Source organism: Anolis carolinensis, chromosome 1, assembly GCF_035594765.1.
Source record: "Anolis carolinensis isolate JA03-04 chromosome 1, rAnoCar3.1.pri, whole genome shotgun sequence".
In the NCBI taxonomy this organism is placed as follows: Eukaryota; Metazoa; Chordata; class Lepidosauria; order Squamata; family Dactyloidae; genus Anolis; species Anolis carolinensis.
Window position 1 is genome coordinate 330,537,430 of NC_085841.1, and position 20,031 is coordinate 330,557,460.

General features: G+C 41.9%; 1 protein-coding gene across 2 annotated transcripts in view; it reads left to right on the forward strand.

Annotated features, from left to right (window-relative positions):
- The window catches only part of ift43 (intraflagellar transport 43), a 65,695-nt gene that overhangs the window by 3,599 nt on the left and 42,065 nt on the right, over positions 1 to 20,031 (forward strand). For both annotated transcript variants that reach the window (XM_003214373.4, XM_008121592.3), the window contains exon 3: positions 7,417 to 7,484. In XM_003214373.4, the coding sequence (XP_003214421.1) occupies positions 7,417 to 7,484 (68 nt within the window). The remainder of the gene's footprint in view (positions 1 to 7,416; positions 7,485 to 20,031) is intronic.

The following is a 20,031-nucleotide window of genomic DNA, read 5'->3' on the forward strand; positions in this document are numbered from 1 at the left end:
ATAGCTATGATAACTGGAGATCTGTGGAGCATCACTGACAAAGTGTGAACAGCTGGGTCATCATTTGGTTTTCCACACGCTTTCAGAATTTATGAAACCTATATGAACTCTTATTTTCCAGAACTCATCCTTAATTTTGATGCACCTCTTCTATAGAACATACAGGCAGTCCCCAAGTTATGAACAAGATAAGTTCTGTAGTTAATTTGTTTGTAAATCAGAACAGGTACTTTTATAAAGTGTAACTCCAGCCATATATATACAGTTTTGGATAGCATAGGCAAGGGTAAACACCCCTATGCTGTTTGTTTTGCTCCGGTGCCCCTGTTCAGAAGATTTCACCTCACTTTCTGTCCCTTTAATAATTGGATTTTGAAAAATTTGGCTTGTTGTAGAAACAAGGATTGGTGATTAAGCTTTAGATGAGACACCTTTTCCCATGATAACTCTTTTAGGAGTGATTTCCCTTCCTGAGGTAGATTTCTTTCACTCCCTGTTGTCTCAGCTCCATTCCTAACTACGTCATTTGTAAGTCAGATGGGACTGCCTGTACTTTCTACCCAAAACTTGCTTGTGTTACCTTTAGAACTAACATTGGAAATAACTCTAAACACAGTGTAAGGCCCATTGAATGTAGCAGGGCTTATTAGGGAGAAAACATGCTTGCAACAAAAAAATGCTTGGTTTTATTATTCTTTACATCTGATCCTATCATTTTCAAATCCCTTAACAAAATTCTTGCCCTTCCTTGACTTAATTTTTGTAAATACAGGCTCATTCTGTTTCCATTCTATGCCCTTTAGATTTACAGATGTAAATGGGAATTGTCTCGTACTCTTCATTCTCATAAGAAATTGTTTACTGCAAGCTTAGATGCAAGAATTTTTCACGCAATACATAATTAAAACTAGGAATTACCAAATTATGTAGGTCCCTTCAATACTGCTCTTTATCCCCTGGATCTGAGCCCAGATTATCTGCTTTAAACTGAATATATGAGTCCCCACTGCCAAATAATCTGGGATAAACAGATAATCAGGGATCAGGTCTTGGGATAAAGGGGCAGTGTGGAAGGGCCTGTAGTTACAAACACAACTTAAATGATTTATTAACTGACTAGGTGGCATACAAAAATCCTAAAACAAGTGGGGCCTTTGTTGTTAAGACATCACTGTGGTCACCTTTTACTGGAAGTTGTCCATAGAGTCAACCTAGAGATTCCTAGAGAGGTGTTCTCTAAAGTTTTAAAAAAACATACATTCATGTTTTTTTCACTTTTGTGGAGGATGTGTGCTCTTAACTCCTGCCAAAGTGGAACATCTACTGTAGCTTTCAGCATGGTTTGCTACTGCCAAAACTGCTAAAACCCATGAAAAGAAATGACATATATTCTATTTGAATGTAGGTGCTTTTTTCTAGAGTTTCCTGTGATGACAATAGAGTTGTCCATGAAACAGGATTTCTGTTACAGTGTGAAACTCTTATGTTGAGAGTTGTCTTTTGTCAGTTTATAAGCAGTGCTTGTTTCTTAGAGTTTTCCTTAATCCCTCTTTATTATCCAACATTTTCACTTATCCAACATTCTGCCCACCCGTTTATGTTGGATAAGCGAGACTCCACTGTATGATTATGTGTTTTGATCCTGAGTGGTGCATATACCATAGCCAACCCCTGTATCTAAGGAAATTATGGGTTGGATAATTTTGTTGGATAATTAAATTAAGAAAGGGATAAGGAAGTAACAGTTAACTGGGTGAAAAAAACCCGACTGGTTAGCTTGAAGAATATGATATAGGATCCAAACTCTAATGTCCGCAGATTTTTTCAGGCTATAAAAACAAAGGATTTCAAATTTAAAACCTTGACTTCCTAATATTTGCCTGAATAAATGTCTTCATCTTGAAACAAAACAAACCTTTTTCTTATCTCATTTTTTGCTCTTATCTCTAGTTTTGAATCTGTCATTGTGACTAGCCCCCAAAGCTTGCTTACTAACTGGCAGCAAATGTTGCAGGTCGCCAGTTGTGAAAACGAGGCTGATCTGTATGGTTGGATACCCAAGTACATCAGCTTTACCTGTTATCAAGAAACATCATTGTCTAACTTCTTCAAAACAATTTTAAATCTACAAATCTAAAATGTATTTACATTGAAAAGCCTTGAAACCATTTAACCTATTTGCATCCAGAAGAGTCATTTGAAATCCTGTGTTGTCTGGAAAGTATTTTTGTGGCATATGTTATTGAAAGTTTCCAATGGTCATAGTATTATAATTCTATCATTTCTCAAATACCTGTTTGACAACTAGCAGCTTGTCAAGAAGCTCCACAGAGCAGCTAAGCCAGTGGCAGATAGAGGAAATATGAGGTTTTATTCCTACATTAGGCCCAGCTGAGAAGATCACCTACTTACTGTCAGATAATGCTCTTGGACCTTGCTGGTGGCATGCTTGTCTCATGTTTGCAGTCCTTCTTCCTCTTCCTGTGTGGCTGTGTGGAAGAGACAGAAGCAATATGGTTAGATTAACTGTGGTTTCTTACATTGTTTGAACTGATGAAATAGTGGTAACATCAATTATGGTTTATTTTAAAACAAGCAAGCTTCAACTTAGACTTCATATCTTTGGTTGGGTCTGTTGTCTGTATTTCACTGATTGGAGGGCTGCCTAGCTTTAGGGGATTCCCCTTCTTCACATCACAGTTCACCCAATTCAGCAGAATTCTCCCACCCTCTGTGTACAATTTTCAGGGGGCTGGATATACTTTTGGGAGGAGGAGTGTGGAGGATTTTGTGGATAGCTTAACTGTGGTTGCTTTTCTACTGCGTTCACCTGCGGTATAACTGAACAAAGTTGTGGATGAAACCATCTTCGATTGCTATTATGCTGCTAAATCTTACATTCTTCAGGGTGTTGTGGAACATAGTAACTTCAATTGTAGGATTTCAGACTTGCCATAGTGGGAACTGTCCACCCCTGGCAGTGCTAAAATCTAGTTATTTCTGCCACTTTCAGCTTCATGGAAACCTGATTATACACTATGCTTGTGTTTAGTGAATCTTCAGGAGTCACTCATCATTCACTTATGGAATATAAGTCCCAAATGTAGAGGGATGCCACATGAATATGACAAGCTATAGTTATTGGTAAAGAACATTACAGCTCACTATCCAGATTGCTCAGATGAACTACAGTGTTTATCTTGAGCTAGTCCTAAATTTGAACCATATGGTTTATCATAAAGTTTAGTATCTTCATGTCCTTTCATATCCACTTAGCAAAGCTTGCGCTGAAGTTCATTATTGATCCTACTTACAATAGATCTCTACTTATTGGAGAAATGTACATTTCATTAAAGGGGGATCAGAAGTTGCGGTTGAGTGTTTGTGGAATGGATCAGTGTTTTTCCTCCTGAAGCCACCCAGTTGCCTGCAGAACTGTTGGACTTCCAGCTGCTCCCTTGGAATATGGTTAGATGCTCCAACAGGAATCTGAAAAATGTAGCTGAACTCATGTTCCCTAATTAGGCCAGCTTCCTTAGAATGAGCTCTAGCCTCATTCAGCCTGGAGCTCCCCAAGGCCTTTTCCCCAGCCCGTGGAACCCTGAATAGCTGCTTAGTTATTTTCAGCCTGCTGGGGTTATCTCCTGATCCGCAATAACATTTTTCATCATTCTCACCAAAATAACTCTCTTAAGCCTCTGTATTTCCCAGCGTTTTCATTTCAATTTTTGCTCTTAGCATGCACTGACGATTACTGAGAATTTTGCATATACCCATGGGAAAGAGTTATATTGAAATGCTATTTTCACACATTTAGTTCATGCTTTGAATATTTTCCAGCTTGAACCCACCAAAGGAAAAAGGAGAATACCACTGTCTGAACACTGTAAATCCACAGTGGCCCTGGATACTGTTGAGATACATTGTAGTATGGCTCTAGGATATAGCCTAAAGCAGAGAGCCAGGGTCTTTGAATCCCAGCAGCTGGATGGCAAGGGAAGGAAAGATAAAACTGCAACTTTCAATCAGGTTAGGCAGTCATGCCAGACAGTCAATGCACCTACAGCTAGAAACTAGCTCTACTAGAAGCATGCTAAATGTATGCTCCATACTCCATTTGGACTTTATCTAATGAGGACTCAGTAAAGTCCAAATGGGAAGAAAGTCCAAGAGTGTGTTTAGTATAAAAATCCTTCTCTATTGTTGAATAGGCTAACTTAATTGAAGCATAGCGTATATGTGGGATCAACTTGGTGATCAGCACATGGGAGCATTGGAGATGCCTGTACAGAAATGGCTTCACTATAAAGGGGATGGTTAAATACGACACAGGACTTCATTTAGATACAGGACTACATCCAGTGTTTCACTGGCCATTGCAGCGCAACTTTCCTGTACTAACACCTTCAGCTTTTCAGTCCTCCTAAAAAGCAACTCTGGAGTTTTGCCCATCCCACTGAGCATACTCTCTGTGCTGCAGTGGAGAAAGAGGAGCATGTCCAATTTAGGATTAATAGATCTCATTATCCTGCCAGTAGAATTATAACATTGAATACTGCCTCTAATTACTGCTCCTTTCGTAATTCTAGTTCCTTTTTTAAAAATAATTATTATTTACAAAGTGTACAAATTATGACATAACTATTGATGTATAAAGCCACCAATCAACAGTAGTAATTTTACAACTACTAATAATAGTAAAACATGTGTATCCTATTTGAAAGAAAACTTCCTGACCCTACACAGGGAAAGTGTCTTACAATATTTTGTCCTATCGAGGCGCTTAACAAGCAATGTATATTTACATATATGTGTGTGTGTGTGTGGTAAATTTTACAGAAAGTATACAAAGAAAACCTAATTGTATAACATTTATCATAATCTTAATTCCAGTTCCAATGTTTGATCTTGAATATCTTTTCACCTTACATCATATATATTTTCTTGATTTCAGTCATCTCTGATTTTTTTCTTTCTCCTGACATTTTTTTTGTTCATTTGCTCTCATTCCATTCTCTCATCACTAAAGAGATCAAATATTTTTATAGGCAAAAGAAGCTATATATATTTATTTTTAGGATCTTGTGGAAGAGATCTCTTGCTCTTCCCTTTTTGTAATTTCTTTCTGTTCCTCTGTGTTGGTTATTCTGCTAGAGTTCTTTTGTCCCTGCAAATAAGGTGCTGAAAAGTGACGTTCAGTGTCTGCTATAATTCACTGAATTAGTTAATCAATTCCTGACATCCTAATAGGTCATTATATTTGCTAAAAAAAGGCCAGGGATTTATTATTTTTATTGTAAAATACTTTGATCTCTTATGGCAAGTCCCCAATAAAGTTAAATAAAACAGGCATATCTGAAGATTATATATGCTAGATTGTGGATATCAAAAAGCGGGTTTGCCTTTATATGCATGTTATTGAATCCATTGCAATCTATTCCAATTGCCTTTGATTAACAAGAAATCCTGTTTTCGTGTTTGATCAACTTCCTCTTGGACTTCAACTCAGAATTTTTCAATTTCTGCCCTGAAGTTGAAGCATTCATTTGAATTAAGATTATATTGATGTGTTTTCTCTGAAGTCTTATCCTGACTCAGTCATACTTTGTATTATATCTTTTGGCTGTATTAGCTACATCCCTTTGCTCTGTAAATACTAATGTCTTCTACTGTCATCTTTCTGGTTGATACCTTATAGATAGTAAGCCTTCTGGTGGCCTTAATAAATGATTTTTAAAAAATGAAAATAGGATTTCTTTATTGAAGAAGGCATCATAAGTATTCCCCACTCAATACTGGAGAATAACAGTAACCAGCCAATTGAGATGTTGTACAGTTATGAGAAGTAGCAAGTGGCTTTCCATTTTTAGCTAAGAATAATTTTCCTCCTATTTCCTGTAACATAGAAATGACACTATTGCCTGGGGTTGATGTATTCTGATGTGTGAATGATAGCATAATGATAGGGATAGTGCGGTAAGAGAGTCATGGTTAGAGCTTTCCCTCTGCCTTCCCTCTCTTTAACATGCAATAGTTGCTATGTTGTGCACGTGCCCAGATGCTTGAGACTATATGAGATACATTAGGTTATGTTTGAGGGTTTAGTAGAGGATGATGGAATAGGGTCTCATGTGTATACATAAAGTTACACCCATATGTGGTGTGCTTTCCTGAAACATCCCAGCTCAAAATGCTCCTTTTTTGGCACTATGGACTACTGAGTTTGGCATCTTAAGAATCTTGAGGAATCATTTAAAGATCAGAAAACTCCATTCACTGCAGCCCCTGAAGGCTTCACATTTTGTGACACAATCATTCCAGTCAACTGAGCTCTGTCGCCTACGGATGAGCCCATATAAGGAAGCTGTTTCCTTCATTCAGAGCTTTATGTTTGTCCCTCTGCCCTCTGTGCCCCCCTTGCTGAAGGAAGCTGTTATTTTATAAAATTGCAGCACTCCACTCATTCCTTCTGCTTGTTTATTTTTGGAAAGTGACTCTTTTGCTTCTCTTAGGGAGTTATGCTGGGTTATGCCCCCTCCTTCCAGCAGCAGCCCCCAGGAGCAAGTATTGTCTATTTCCCACATTCACAAATATTGCATATAAAAGTACACCCCACAATGGTTACCATATTTTTAAAGGATTGTGAGCCTTTTGTTTAGAATGTAATCTCCAGGAGAACCTCAAGAACTATTCTATTCCCTTGTTGTATTTAAAAAATTATTAAAATGTCCTTTTTCCCACTTCTGTAATCCAAAAAGCCTGAATAAATGTAATGAAGATTTTAAAGCTCTGAAAATATTGCTAGAGTTTTTGAGAGCCAATTTGAATGAAGTAGCATAGTAATCATTGTGGCTTACAATATGTTATAAATATAACTAAATTAATATACAATATTTTGAAAAACATTAAGCAGATCATCCAATTAAAATATATTAATGCTTAAAACATACTAAAATTGTCACAGAATCACTTTGAGACTACAGAACCCCTAGAGCAGCTTTCCCCTATCTTTCTTGAAAACTTGTCCTGTTCCAGGGAACACTTGCATAAAAATTATTATATCTCCAGCTCAAAAACAGTTTTTTTCCTAATCATGATCTCTTTTAGAACCCCTAATTATCTCTCATGGAATCCAAGATTTCTGTGGAACTTGGATTGAAAAACCCTGCCTTTGATGGCCACTTGAGTTTAAGTCCAGGAATTGTAACATTAAAAGCTGAAGGGCCTAAGCAGGGATTAGTAACAGCAGAAGTTTCTTGGACCAATTTTGTCCAATTGTCAGTTATAGTTAAGATCCTATTCTTAGGATGTAAAGGCAGAACACAAACATTAGAATGATTGCAGTAAGTAATAAATTGAATTCTTTTCTCTCTCTCTCTCATTCTTTTTCTTACATTGGCTATTGCATTCTTCAAGCGTCCAACATCTAAACCTGATGTCCGGGAAGGAGTTTGGTCTGGCCTGGTTGGTGTAAGTGCTTCCAAGTGAGTGTAATTTTATTTATATTTACAATACTGTAAAATACACAATTGTGATCACCTGGATAATTTCCCAGAATTGCAAAAAAAATTGTCATTATCCTGTAAAATTTCTTACATGGTAGATAACAGATCATGATTCATGACCTTAATGGAAAAACAAGTTAGAAATTAAAAGTGTATGTGCGTATGCATGCACGTGTGTAATGTCAGGATAAGTTTTTCCATACCATTTCCCTTCATTTGTTCTCCTTTAAGTACACATATTAATATATAGAAAAAGATGTTGGGAAATTGTAGATCAGATTTGCCTTTTGACATGGATATTTTAATGATCAATTGCTTTCAATTTCTTGATTATTGGCTTTTTGATGAACTTGTAACTGTAAGTTCTTTTTCTTTGCAATTATATAAATTATGTATTTTAGGCAATCAAATACTTATTTTAAAAGGAAAAAGGAAGGAGGAGAAAAAAAGAAGCTGATGGTACAGTATTTTTAAGACTGACTGATTTTTATTTTCACATGAGCTTTTGTAGATATTAACCCATTTTTTTCAAATGTAGTACTGAGTGATTTTAAAGTGCATTTATACTGTTGTGAGAGTTGTATAGACTATAATCACATCAAAGTAAATATGTATTTGCTTTGGGCTGTAGAACTTCATTTCTTGTGCTATCCCTTTCTATACTAGTGTTATTGTAGTGAACAGGCCTTTCATTTTTGTCTCAGTCTACTTAAAGCAACACAATTGCCATTGAGTCAAATATAATCTTCTGATAGTGGTGACTGAGTTGTTTGCCTTTATTTAGCAATTACTGCTTCTTTAGCACGGAACCTTCTGAACTGTTGCTGTTCAAGGAGCTGTCCAATCCCACTACAGTGCTCCCTCACTACTTCGTGATTCACTTTTTGCGGATTCGCTTTTTTGTGGTTTTTTAATACACACTAAAATAATATTATATATCTTTAAAAAATATGTTTACAGTGGTGGTGGTCTCAGTCAAGTGCGGGCAGCGGGGCTGAGAAGGAGCCCAAATGGCAGTGGGAGGAGAAGGAGGTGGCACCATGTTTCCCTGCCTCTTTCTTCCCTTCTTCCCTTCCTTCCTCCCTGCCTCCTTCCCTTCCTCTTTCTACTTCTTTCCTAAGGAAAAGCCTAGTGTCCCTACTTTGCGGATTTTCACTTATTGCGGGTGGTCCTTGAATGTAACCCCCGCAATAAGTGATGGATCACTGTATTACCGCTTTTGAGGTTCACGCCACACAATATAATGTTCTCGCATGGCCATAGGTTGCATGGGAATATAAGAATGGACTGCAATGGGTGCAAAGTTTTTAATCCCTTCATCAGACAGTTGATCAGGTAACTGATGTGTAAAATGGTTTCCCAGTCCAAGTAATCACTTCTAATTTTATTTGTGATTTGCCTTGAAAAAAAATTGAATTTACTGTACGAAACATAATGTCTCAACTTGTGGATCCTGACCCCAAATTGGGCCCCTTAGCTCAGTGTTGGGGTCATGAAAAATTTTGCAACAATAAAAGGATTCTGAATGCCACCTGTTTACACAAATCTGTTAGCAACAACATACAGTGTTTACAGTGTACTCTACAAAAATGGTTCAGCTATACTCCACAAAATGAAAAATCAGTCTGTTTAGGAAGCCTTGCAAATGCTTATTTATTATAAGTAAATGATTGATTTTTATACCTATTTTATCTATATACCTGGGGTCATGTAAAACTTTATCTGGTGCAAAGGCATTGTGAGTGGAAGAAGCCCTGTTCAAGAGAAATGTCATTTTCCTATATGAGTTAGAGGTAGAGACACCTATATTACCTGATATATTTTGAAATAGATTATAATTATTTGATAAGTACTCTTAAGTTCTTTGTACTTGCCAAGAAGGGAAGTGACAATTAAAATTTCTCACATATAGGGGCATGATGAATATATCTACTCTTGCCATCTGATAGCCAGCATTTAAACCAGAGATCTTCTGATCTGCATGCTTGTCCCTATCTATTCAAACAGAGGGGAAAGCTGAGACTAAAATAAGCTTTCATCGTGGTTGTATATTAATCAGCCCATTTGTTTGCCCCCTCATGACCATCTATATATATAAAAGGGTAATGAGATTTCGGCCTAGGACAAAACTACACATCCCAGAAACACTAAACTTGGCAACACAACCCCTCATAGAATCATAGAATAGTAGAGTTGGAAGAGACCACATGGGCCATCCAGTCCAACCCCCTGCTAAGAAGCAGGAAATCGCATTCAAAGCACCCCCAACAGATGGCCATCCAGCCTCTGCTTAAAAGCCTCCAAAGAAGGAGCCTCCACCACGGCCCCGGGGAGAGAGTTCCACTGTCGAACAGCTCTCACAGTGAGGAAGTTCTTCCTGATGTTCAGGTGGAATCTCCTTTCCTGTAGTTTGAAGCCATTGTTCCGTGTCCTAGTCTGCAGGGCAGCAGAAAACAAGCTTGCTCCCTCCTCCCTATGACTTCCCTTCACGTATTTGTACATGGCTATCATGTCTCCTCTCAGCCTTCTCTTCTGCAGGCTAAACATGCCCAGCTCTTTAAGCCGCTCCTCATAGGGCTTGTTCTCCAGACCCTTAATCATTTTAGTCGCCCTCCTCTGGACGCTTTCCAGCTTGTCAACATCTCCCTTCAACTGTGGTGCCCAAAATTGGACACAGTATTCCAGGTGTGGCCTGACCAAGGCAGAATAGAGGGGGAGCATAACTTCCCTGGATCTAGACGCTATTCCCCTATTGATGCAGGCCAGAATCCCATTGGCTTTTTTAGCAGCCGCATCACATTGTTGGCTCATGTTTAACTTGTTGTCCACAAGGACTCCAAGGTCTTTTTCGCACACACTGCTGTCAAGCCAGGCGTCCCCCATTCTGTATCTTTGATTTCCATTTTTTCTGCCGAAGTGAAGTATTTTGCATTTGTCCCTGTTGAACTTCATTTTGTTAGTTTCGGCCCATCTCTCTAGTCTGTCAAGATCGTTTTGAATTCTGCTCCTGTCTTCTGGAGTGTTAGCTATCCCTCCCAGTTTTGTGTCATCTGCAAACTTGATGATCGTGCCTTCTAGCTCTTCGTCTAAGTCGTTAATAAAGATGTTGAACAGAACCGGGCCCAGGACAGAGCCCTGCGGCACTCCACTTGTCACTTCTTTCCATGATGAAGACGACGCATTGGTGAGCACCCTTTGGGTTCGTTCGCTTAGCCAATTACAGATCCACCTAACCGTAGTTTTGTCTAGCCCACATTTTACTAGTTTGTTTGCCAGAAGGTCGTGGGGGACTTTGTCGAAGGCCTTACTGAAATCCAGGTAGGCTACATCCACAGCATTCCCTGTATCGACCCAACTCGTAACTCTATCGAAAAAAGAGATCAGATTAGTCTGGCATGACTTGTTTTTGGTAAATCCGTGTTGACTATTAGCAATGACCGCATTTGTTTCTAAGTGTTCGCAGACCACTTCCTTAATGATGTTTTCCAGAATTTTGCCTGGTATTGATGTGAGGCTGACCGGACGGTAATTGTTTGGGTCGTTCTTTTTTCCCTTCTTGAAGATAGGGACCACATTCGCCCTCCTCCAATGTGCTGGGACTTCTCCCGTTCTCCAAGAACTCTCGAAGATAATTGCCAGTGGTTCTGAAATAACTTCCGCTAGTTCCTTCAGTACTCTTGGATGTAGCTGATCTGGCCCTGGGGACTTGAATTCGTTTAGAGTGGCCAGGTGTTCCTGGACAACTTGTTTCCCTATTTGGGGTTGGATTTCCCCCAATCCTTCGTCCATTCCATGTTGCTGAGGTTGAAGATGGCTTTCTTTTTGTGAGAAGACCGAGGCAAAGAAGGCATTAAGTAGTTCTGCCTTTTCCCTGCCCCCTGTCGCCATCACCCCATCTTCTCCTTGCAATGGCCCTATCACCTCCTTTTTCTTCCTTTTTCTACCAACGTAAGCAAAAAAGCCTTTTTTGTTGTTTTTTATGTCCCTGGCAAGCCTGAGCTCATTTTGCGCTTTAGCCTTGCGAACCTTTTCCCTACAGGTGTTGGCTATACGTTTGAATTCTTCTTTGGTGATTTCTCCCCTTTTCCACTTCTTGTGCATGTCACTTTTGAGCTTTAGCTCAGTTAGAAGTTCTTTGGACATCCATTCTGGCTTCTTTGCACTTGTCTTATTTTTCTTCTTTGTTGGCACTGTTTGCATTTGCGCCTTGAGTATTTCACTTTTGAAAAACTCCCATCCATCCTTAACTCCCTTGTTTTTTAATATCGGCGTCCATGGAATGCCGCTCAGTAATTCCTTCATTTTTTGGAAGTCAGCTCTCTTAAAGTCCAGAATGCGTGTTTGACTTGTCTTAGTTTCAGCATTCCTTTGTATTGCAAACTGCAGGAGCACATGGTCACTTGCCCCTAAGGATCCAACCACTTCAACTGTATTGATCAGGTCTTCCACATTTGTTAAGATTAGATCAAGAGTTGCTGATCCCCTTGTTGCCTCTTCTACCTTCTGGACCATAAAATTATCTGCAAGGCAAGTGAGGAATTTGTTAGACTTTGTACTCTTGGCTGAGTTTGTTTTCCAGCAGATATCGGGATAATTGAAATCGCCCATGACTACTATATCTCTTTGTCAGGACCCAGGCTGCAGAGCACCAATAACCTTAACCACAGAGGCCAGAACCTATCTAATATTTTTATTAAAGAAATATATAATGTCAATAAAAACAAGTGAAGAATATAGTTCAGAATCAGACCTTTCAGATAAGGTCAATTATAGTCCAGAAAAGTATTGTCCGATATAAGATATTAGAGTTCAAAGTTTTAATCCACTTGACCGAAACACACACTTTGCCAAGCAATAGTGTGGGGAAATAACAGAGTCTTTAAAGTCCAATGAAGCTTGACAACAAGGCTGGAAATAAACTTGATTCTCGACTAGATCCTTGACTGGAGACAAGATGAACATGAAGCATGAAACATAGTCCGTGGTAAAACGTGAGACAAGGCAAGGCTTGAAACTTGATCCGGGAAGCAAGGAACTGGGATTACGAAGTCCACACACGATCTCTCTCCTCAAGCTGATCAATTGACTCCGCAAAGTATCCCTCGCGCCAATCACCTATATCGGGTCTCGTTTTCCCGCCAACAGAACTCTTTCCCTAGAGAACGAGAAGCGAAACCCAACTCTGTCCAGATGCATGACTCCTTAGAATTTCCCAAGGGAAGCAGACCTAATCAGCCATTTGTTTGGCAGCGATTCTCAGGCTTCTGTGATTAGCCTCCCTGGCTCCTCTATCTTTAGAGTAATTTTCCCTCCTGGAAAACGGGGGGGAGTTCTGCCCAAGGCCTGTTTGGCTGAATTCTTGTGGGCAAACATCAACAATCCTGCAGGTGAAGAGGCTCCGGCTCTGGCTGAACCGGCGAAAATCCCATGTTTTCCTCTTCATCTGCCACAATAGTACTAGGAACAGGACTACAAGTCCCATGAGTCATCACACTATCCCCGCCCTCAAGGCCCCCCTCAAACAGGGCCCCTCTCCTCGAGTCGCGGGGCCGCGGCTTGGTAGGGTAGGCCTGATGGAAGCGGCAGACCAAATCAGAGGCGTGGACTGTGGAAGAGTCTTCCCAGGAGCGTTCTTCGGGGCCAAAACCCACCCAGTCAATGAGATACTGCAGGCGGCGGCGATGGAAGCGAGAATCCAAAATGTCCTGAACCTCGAATTCCTCCTCCCCATCCACCAAAACAGGGGCGGGGGCCGGCCGGCTCGCCTCGGGACGTACACCTTCTGCCGGAAGGAGCAGGGAACGATGAAACACCGGATGAATGCGCTTGGAGCGCGGAAGTTGGAGTTTGAAAGTCACGGGGTTAAGTTGCGCCACCACTGGGTAGGGACCAATGAAACGGGCATCTAACTTCCGGCAGGGACGGTGGGAGGGCAAAAAGCGAGTGGACAACAGAACCCGATCTCCTACCTTGATCTCGGGGCCCGGCTGGCGATGACCGTCAGCGTGGCGTTTGTAGTCCTCCTTGGCTTGATCCAGTTGCTGGTGCAAGAGTTGTTGCACCGCTGTGAGTTCCTGTAGCCAGTCCTCCGCTGCAGGGACTTCTGAGGTTTCAATGACAGAAGGAAAGAAACGTGGATGGAAACCATAGTTTGCAAAGAACGGGGTTTCTTTAGTTGAAGCCTGAACACCATTGTTGTAAGCAAATTCTGACAGAGGTAATAGGGAAGCCCAATTGTCCTGTTGGTAGTTTACATAACAGCGAAGGTATTGTTCCAAAGTGGCATTGGTGCGCTCAGTTTGCCCATCTGTTTGGGGATGGTGAGCTGAAGATAAACGAGAGTCTATGCCCAATAGTTTTTGTAGTGCTTTCCAGAAACGAGAGGTGAATTGAGATCCACGGTCAGTGACTAAACTCTTGGGCAATCCATGTAGTCGGAAAACATGTTGAAGGAATAAATCTGCAGTCTCTTTGGCCGTGGGGAGACCATCGCAGGGGATGAAATGGGCCAACTTGGTAAAAAGGTCTACCACTACTAAAATCGTGGTGAAGCCAAGGGAGGGTGGTAAGTCAGTGATAAAATCCGCGGAAATTATCTCCCATGGGCGAGAAGGAGTGGGAAGGGGATGCAGTAGCCTTGACGGCTTCTCCCTTCGTGTCTTGGAACGCTGACATACAGGACAGGTATTGACATATTTCTCCACATCCTTGCGGATCTTGGGCCACCAGAAATCTCGTAGGATCAAGTGCATGGTTTTAAACAGCCCAAAGTGTCCTGCTGGCTTGCTGTCATGACACAGATGAAGTGCTTTTTCTCTGCCGGGACCTGGAGGGATGTAAACATGATTTCTGTAGCATAGTAGCCCATCCTTAAGTGAGAATGGGAAACGTAGTCCTTGGCGAATCTGTTCTTGAGCCCAGGCATCTGCCTGTTGACTGGCTCTAATTTCTTGAGTGCAAAGGGATTCTGGGTTAAAGGGAGTTGGTTCAATTGAAGTGGATTTGGTGTTTCCCATTGTGAGCGTGGCAAAGTTTTCGGGTTGCAGATTCACAGATTCAAATGTTGGCGGCGGGCCTTTTCGGCAACATCTAGTCGGGGCCGCACATTGCCCAACTGCATCGGCTCCTCCTCGCTTCCCATGGGGTTTGGGGCTGGCGGTGGGGATCTCGAAACTGGACGTGGCTGAACACTGGCAGAAGCGGGAGGTTTCACTCCGGCTCTTCCACTCTGGCCTCGGAGCCACTGTTTTTTGTTGGCAAGCAGGACTTCGGCTCGTAAACACTGGTTGATGAGTCTCTCAAGAGTCCCTGGGGGATCCACCTTAGAGATTTCTTCCTGCATCTCGATGTTGAGGCCCTCGCGAAATTGTCCTCTAAGGGCTATATCGTTCCAGCCGGTGCTCTGAGCCAGCACCCGGAACTCGGCTATGTATCGGGACAACGGCCGGCCCCCTTGGAAGAGACGCCGGAGTTTATGGCCGGCCGCCTCCTCGTCATCCTCGATCCCCCAGGTCTTTCTAAGGTGGTTCAAGAAATTTTGCGCGGTACTTAGATGCGTGGAACCCGCATCATATAGCGCCGTCGTCCAAGTGGCCGCAGGTCCATCTAGGAGACTGTAGATCCACGCCACTTTGACATCTTCTTGGGAAAACTCGGCTTGGCGGGCTTCTATGTACGCCTGGCACTGGCGACGGAAAACATGAACCTTGGAGGCTTCTCCAGAGAACTTGGTTGGTAGTGCTAGGGCAGGGAGTCGGGCTCCGCGTTCCTTCAAGCCCCGTATTTCTCCCTCCTGCATACGGAGTGTGTCTCGGATCCTATTGAATTCTTCCTGGGAAATGGTGTAACTGGGTGGTTGATCTTCCGCTCCGGTTCCTGTAGACATTCTGGCCTTAGGTTAATTGGTGTTTAGGGTGGCGGAGTCAAACCGTCAGGACCCAGGCTGCAGAGCACCAATAACCTTACACAGAGGCCAGAATCTATCTAATATCTTTATTAAAGAAATATATAAAGTCAATAAAAACAAGTGAAGAATATAGTTCAGAATCAGACCTTTCAGATAAGGTCAATTATAGTCCAGAAAAGTATTGTCCAATATAAGATATTAGAGTTCAAAGTTTTAATCCACTTGACCGAAACACACACTTTGCCAAGCAATAGTGTGGGGAAATAACAGAGTCTTTAAAGTCCAATGAAGCTTGACAACAAGGCTGGAAATAAACTTGATTCTCGACTAGATCCTTGACTGGAGAGAAGATGAACATGAAGCATGAAACATCGTGGTAAAGCGTGAGAAAAGGCAAGGCTTGAAACTTGATCTGGGAAGCAAGGAACTGGGATTACGAAGTCCACACACGATCTCTCTCCTCAAGCTGATCAATTGACTCCACAAAGTATCCCTCGCGCCAAGCACCTATATCGGGTCTCGTTTTCCCGCCAACAGAACTCTTTCCCTAGAGAACGAGAAGCGAAACCCAACTCTGTCCAGATGCATGACTCCTTAGAATTTCCCAAGGGAAGCAGACCTAATCAGCCATTTGTTTGGCAGCGATTCTCAGGCTTCTGTGATTAGCCTCCCTGGCTCCTCTATCTTTAGAGTAATTTTCCCTCCTGGAAAACGGGGGGGAGTTCTGCCCAAGGCCTGTTTGGCTGAATTCTTGTGGGCAAACATCAACATCCTGCAGGTGAAGAGGCTCCGGCTCTGGCTGAACCGGCGAAAATCCCATGTTTTCCTCTTCATCTGCCACAATAGTACTAGGAACAGGACTACAAGGCCCATGAGTCATCACACTCTTCTTTGTGCCTGTTTGGTCAGCTGTTGACAGAAGGCTTCATCAAGTCCTTCATCCTGACTCGGAGGTCTGTAGTAGACACCCACGACAAGATCTTTTTGAGTCCCGGTTCCCTTGATTCTTATCCAGATGCTTTCAAGCTGGTTTCCTGGATTACAGTCTTGCATTTCTTCTGCAACGTAACTGTTTTTGACATATAAAGCTACTCCCCCTCCTCTCCCCTTTGTTCTATTTCTGTGAAAGAGGTTATAGCCCTCAATTGTTAAATTCCAGTGATGGGAGTCATCCCACCAGGTTTCAGTGATGCCTATGACATCGTATGTGTGGTGCTGTGCTAGGAGTTGGAGTTCGTCTTGCTTATTTCCCATGCTCTGAGCATTAGTGTAAAGACATGTAAGCCCCTGTGACCTCCCTTTGAGCTGTTTATTTGGGATTATTGTGCTCTCTGTACTTGGTCCTTGCTGTGTTTGTGCAGCCCTCCGTTTAGCCTTTTGGCGGTTCCCTGTGGTCGTGGGTAATATAGTGTTCACCAGGCTGTTGTTCCCCTCCCCCAGTGGATCTAGTTTAAAGTGCGCCTGATGAGGTTTGTGAGTCTGTGTGCAAAAAGATGTTTTCCTACTTGTGTGAGATGCACCCCATCGCTTGCCAGTAGTCCATCCTCTTGGAAGAGTAGACCATGGTCAAGGAAGCCAAAATGCTCCTCTTGACACCATTTTCTGAGCCAGTTATTGACCTGTACTATTTTTCCGGCCCTTGTAGAGCCGTGTCCTACAACGGGGAGGAGGGATGAAAAGATCACATGTACATTATACAGTTTTAGCTTTGTTCCCAGAGCTCGAAAATCATTTGTGATCTTTTGAAAAGTATGCCTAGCGGTGTCATTGGTACCTACATGAATCAACATAAGGTGGGGAGGGTGATGGGGCTTTAGGAGCCTGCTGAGCCTCTGAGTGATATGGTGTATTTTTGCCCCCGGGAGGCAGCATGTTTCTCGAGCCATCCCATCCGGTCTGGAAATGATGGCTTCCGTTCCTCTAAGGAGGGAGTCACCTACTACCAAGACCTGTTTCCTTTGAGGATTGACAGGGTCCCTTTTGTGCAAGACAGTGTGTATGTCCCCTGAAGAGTGTTCCTGTTGAAGTGAATCACGTAGGTGTAAAGTGTTGTCCTCCTCCTCAACATCCCCAGTGCATTCATCAATGACAATCCATTGAGATACATCCGAGAGCCCATTACTCTCCCAAGGATGTTCCTGTTGCTCCTGGTCTATGATTGGGGATGGAGCATTTGCATGATTACATAAGTGTGACTGTGGTGATGCACTGTCCCCGTCAGGGCTATCCCCTGCGCATTGATCCAGGGTGGTCCACTGAGTGGTATCTAAGAAACTGTGGTCCTCCACAAGATGTGTTTCCTGATTGTATGTTAATGATGTAAGAATTTCAAATCTGTTGTGTAAATGCAGCTGAGCAGAGGAGTTCTGCAGAGGCTGCCTGGTCCTGTGTCTCCTTCTATGGGTGACCTCCTTCCAAGCCTGAGGGTTGTCTACCTTTGAGTTGATCTCCCCATAAGGTTCCTGATCATGGTCTTGGTGGTGTTGGTGTGATGCAGGCTGCAGATCTACAGCAGCGTGTTGTGCAGTGTCCAAGAAGAGCTCGAGTGCCTGAATGTCCTTAAGGGTCTTAATACGGTGCTCTAGCTGTTGGATCCTCTGCTCCATCAGAGTCAACTGTTTGCATTTGGAGCAGATGTAGTTGTCTAGTTTTTGTGTGAAAAAGCGGAACATGCCACAGCTGGTGCATGTGATGGGAATGTTTTGCTTTTGTTGCATCTCTTGGTGAGCGTGGTGGCCAAGTGGGATCTTTGTACAGTTAAGTAATATGCACGCACTTTATGTGCAGACTGCAACAAACCACCTCTTTGTGTATTTGTTTATGTTGCTTTGTTTCCTGTATGTACTGCAAAGGATAGTTAGTAAAGGTGCCTTTTTTGCGCGCGCTGTGAGGCGCGCGCGACACTGGCAAATAAAGCTTTCCCAGAAACTCAATTAACAGGGGACAATGCCTGCTGTCAATCAACTTAAGTACCTGGCTCTCTTTCAACACAACAGTCACACAACAGTTAGACTTTGACCACAGGAGCCAAGCCCACACTCAGTTTAAAATCTTAGCCAAATCCATGCCTCTATGTTCATACAACAAACAGCTCCAGCTACTCCAGAAAATGGCCAGGCTTTGAGACTGCAAGGCTATTCACTGCTATTCCACCTGGCCAACAAAGGATTGCCATAAGCCACAGCAACGTGTGGCCGGGCAAAGCTAGTATTCTATAATGCATTAACCAGAGCCTGGATTTTTGCTTGGATAATAGCGTAGCCCCAGTCTTACCTGTTGGGCTCCTTGCGTCATCTTCTAGTCATACTGCCTGTTGCTGATGTCCCTACATTTGATTAATCTTGGACAGATGCGTTGGCTCTGCTCTTACTAGCAGATTATTATTTGGGTTGAACATTTTGTGTAACACCTTAAAGCCAATGGTGCCTGAAGCTCCTTGCCAATAGTTCTTATCCTGCAAGTACTCAGGTTGGATTTGTTTCCATGGCTCATTATGTGTTTCTAGAAAGTACTACAAAACCAATTAGTCATCCCTATATCCTCCTGCTCCCTCTAGCTTCTGTAATGAGTTTAATCTGCCAGGAAATAAGAAATTGGCATGCAGTTCTTTTCATGCACACACTTAAAAAAATCCAATACCTATCCAGGAGTTTTGATCATTGTTACTCCCTTAGCACTTCTAAATTTCAGTTTTATGAACTGCTGGACTATCTTTCTTTTTAAAAATGGTTTCAAAGGAACTGTAAAGATTTTCCATAAAAGTGCCAGGAACTCTGAATCACCTATTCTTCCTAGTAACACTTCTTTTATATTTTATGCATTATGTGTTGGTATAACATGAAATTCAGCCTGAAAGCAAAAAGAGGTTGCACCATGCAGTTCATGCATTTTGTCTTTAGTCCCATCTAGTAAGAAAGGGTACAAAAATAAAGAAACTAGGGATTGAAACTACAGGCAATCCCCGAGTTACAGACATCCAATTTACAAACGACTCATAGTTAAGAATGAACAGGAAGTGAAGGAAATCTACCCCTAAGAAGGGAAATTCACTCCTGAAAGAGTTATCATGGAGAAAAGGTGTCTCAGCTGAAGCTTTATCACCAATCTTTGTTTCCATAACAAGCTATTTTTTTTCAAAATTTTATTATCACAGGGATAGAATGTGAGGTGAAACCTTATGAACAGGGGCACAGGGAACAAAACAAACACCACAGGGTTGTTAACCCTTCCCTGTGCTATCCATTTGGCTGGAGTTACATTTTAAAATGTACTTATTCCAGCTTACATACAAATTCAACTTAAGAACAAATCGACAGAGCTTATCTTTTTCATAATTTGGGAACTGCCAGTAGTTGGAATGATTCCATTGAATTCTCTCAGTATTGTTCAGTGTATCAAGACACAATGAACAGGAATGATAAGGTATGAATAAAACTGTGACCAATAAAATATCAATAAAATGCACATCACCTTGACCTTCGTTGATTTATTTAATTTGAATTGTCAAGTCTATTGTACTTTTATGGCATTGAATGTTTGCCTTTTTATGTTGTCAACCGTGCTGAGTCCCTCATGGGGAGAAAGGCCGGGATAGAAATAAAGTTTTACTTACTTACTTAC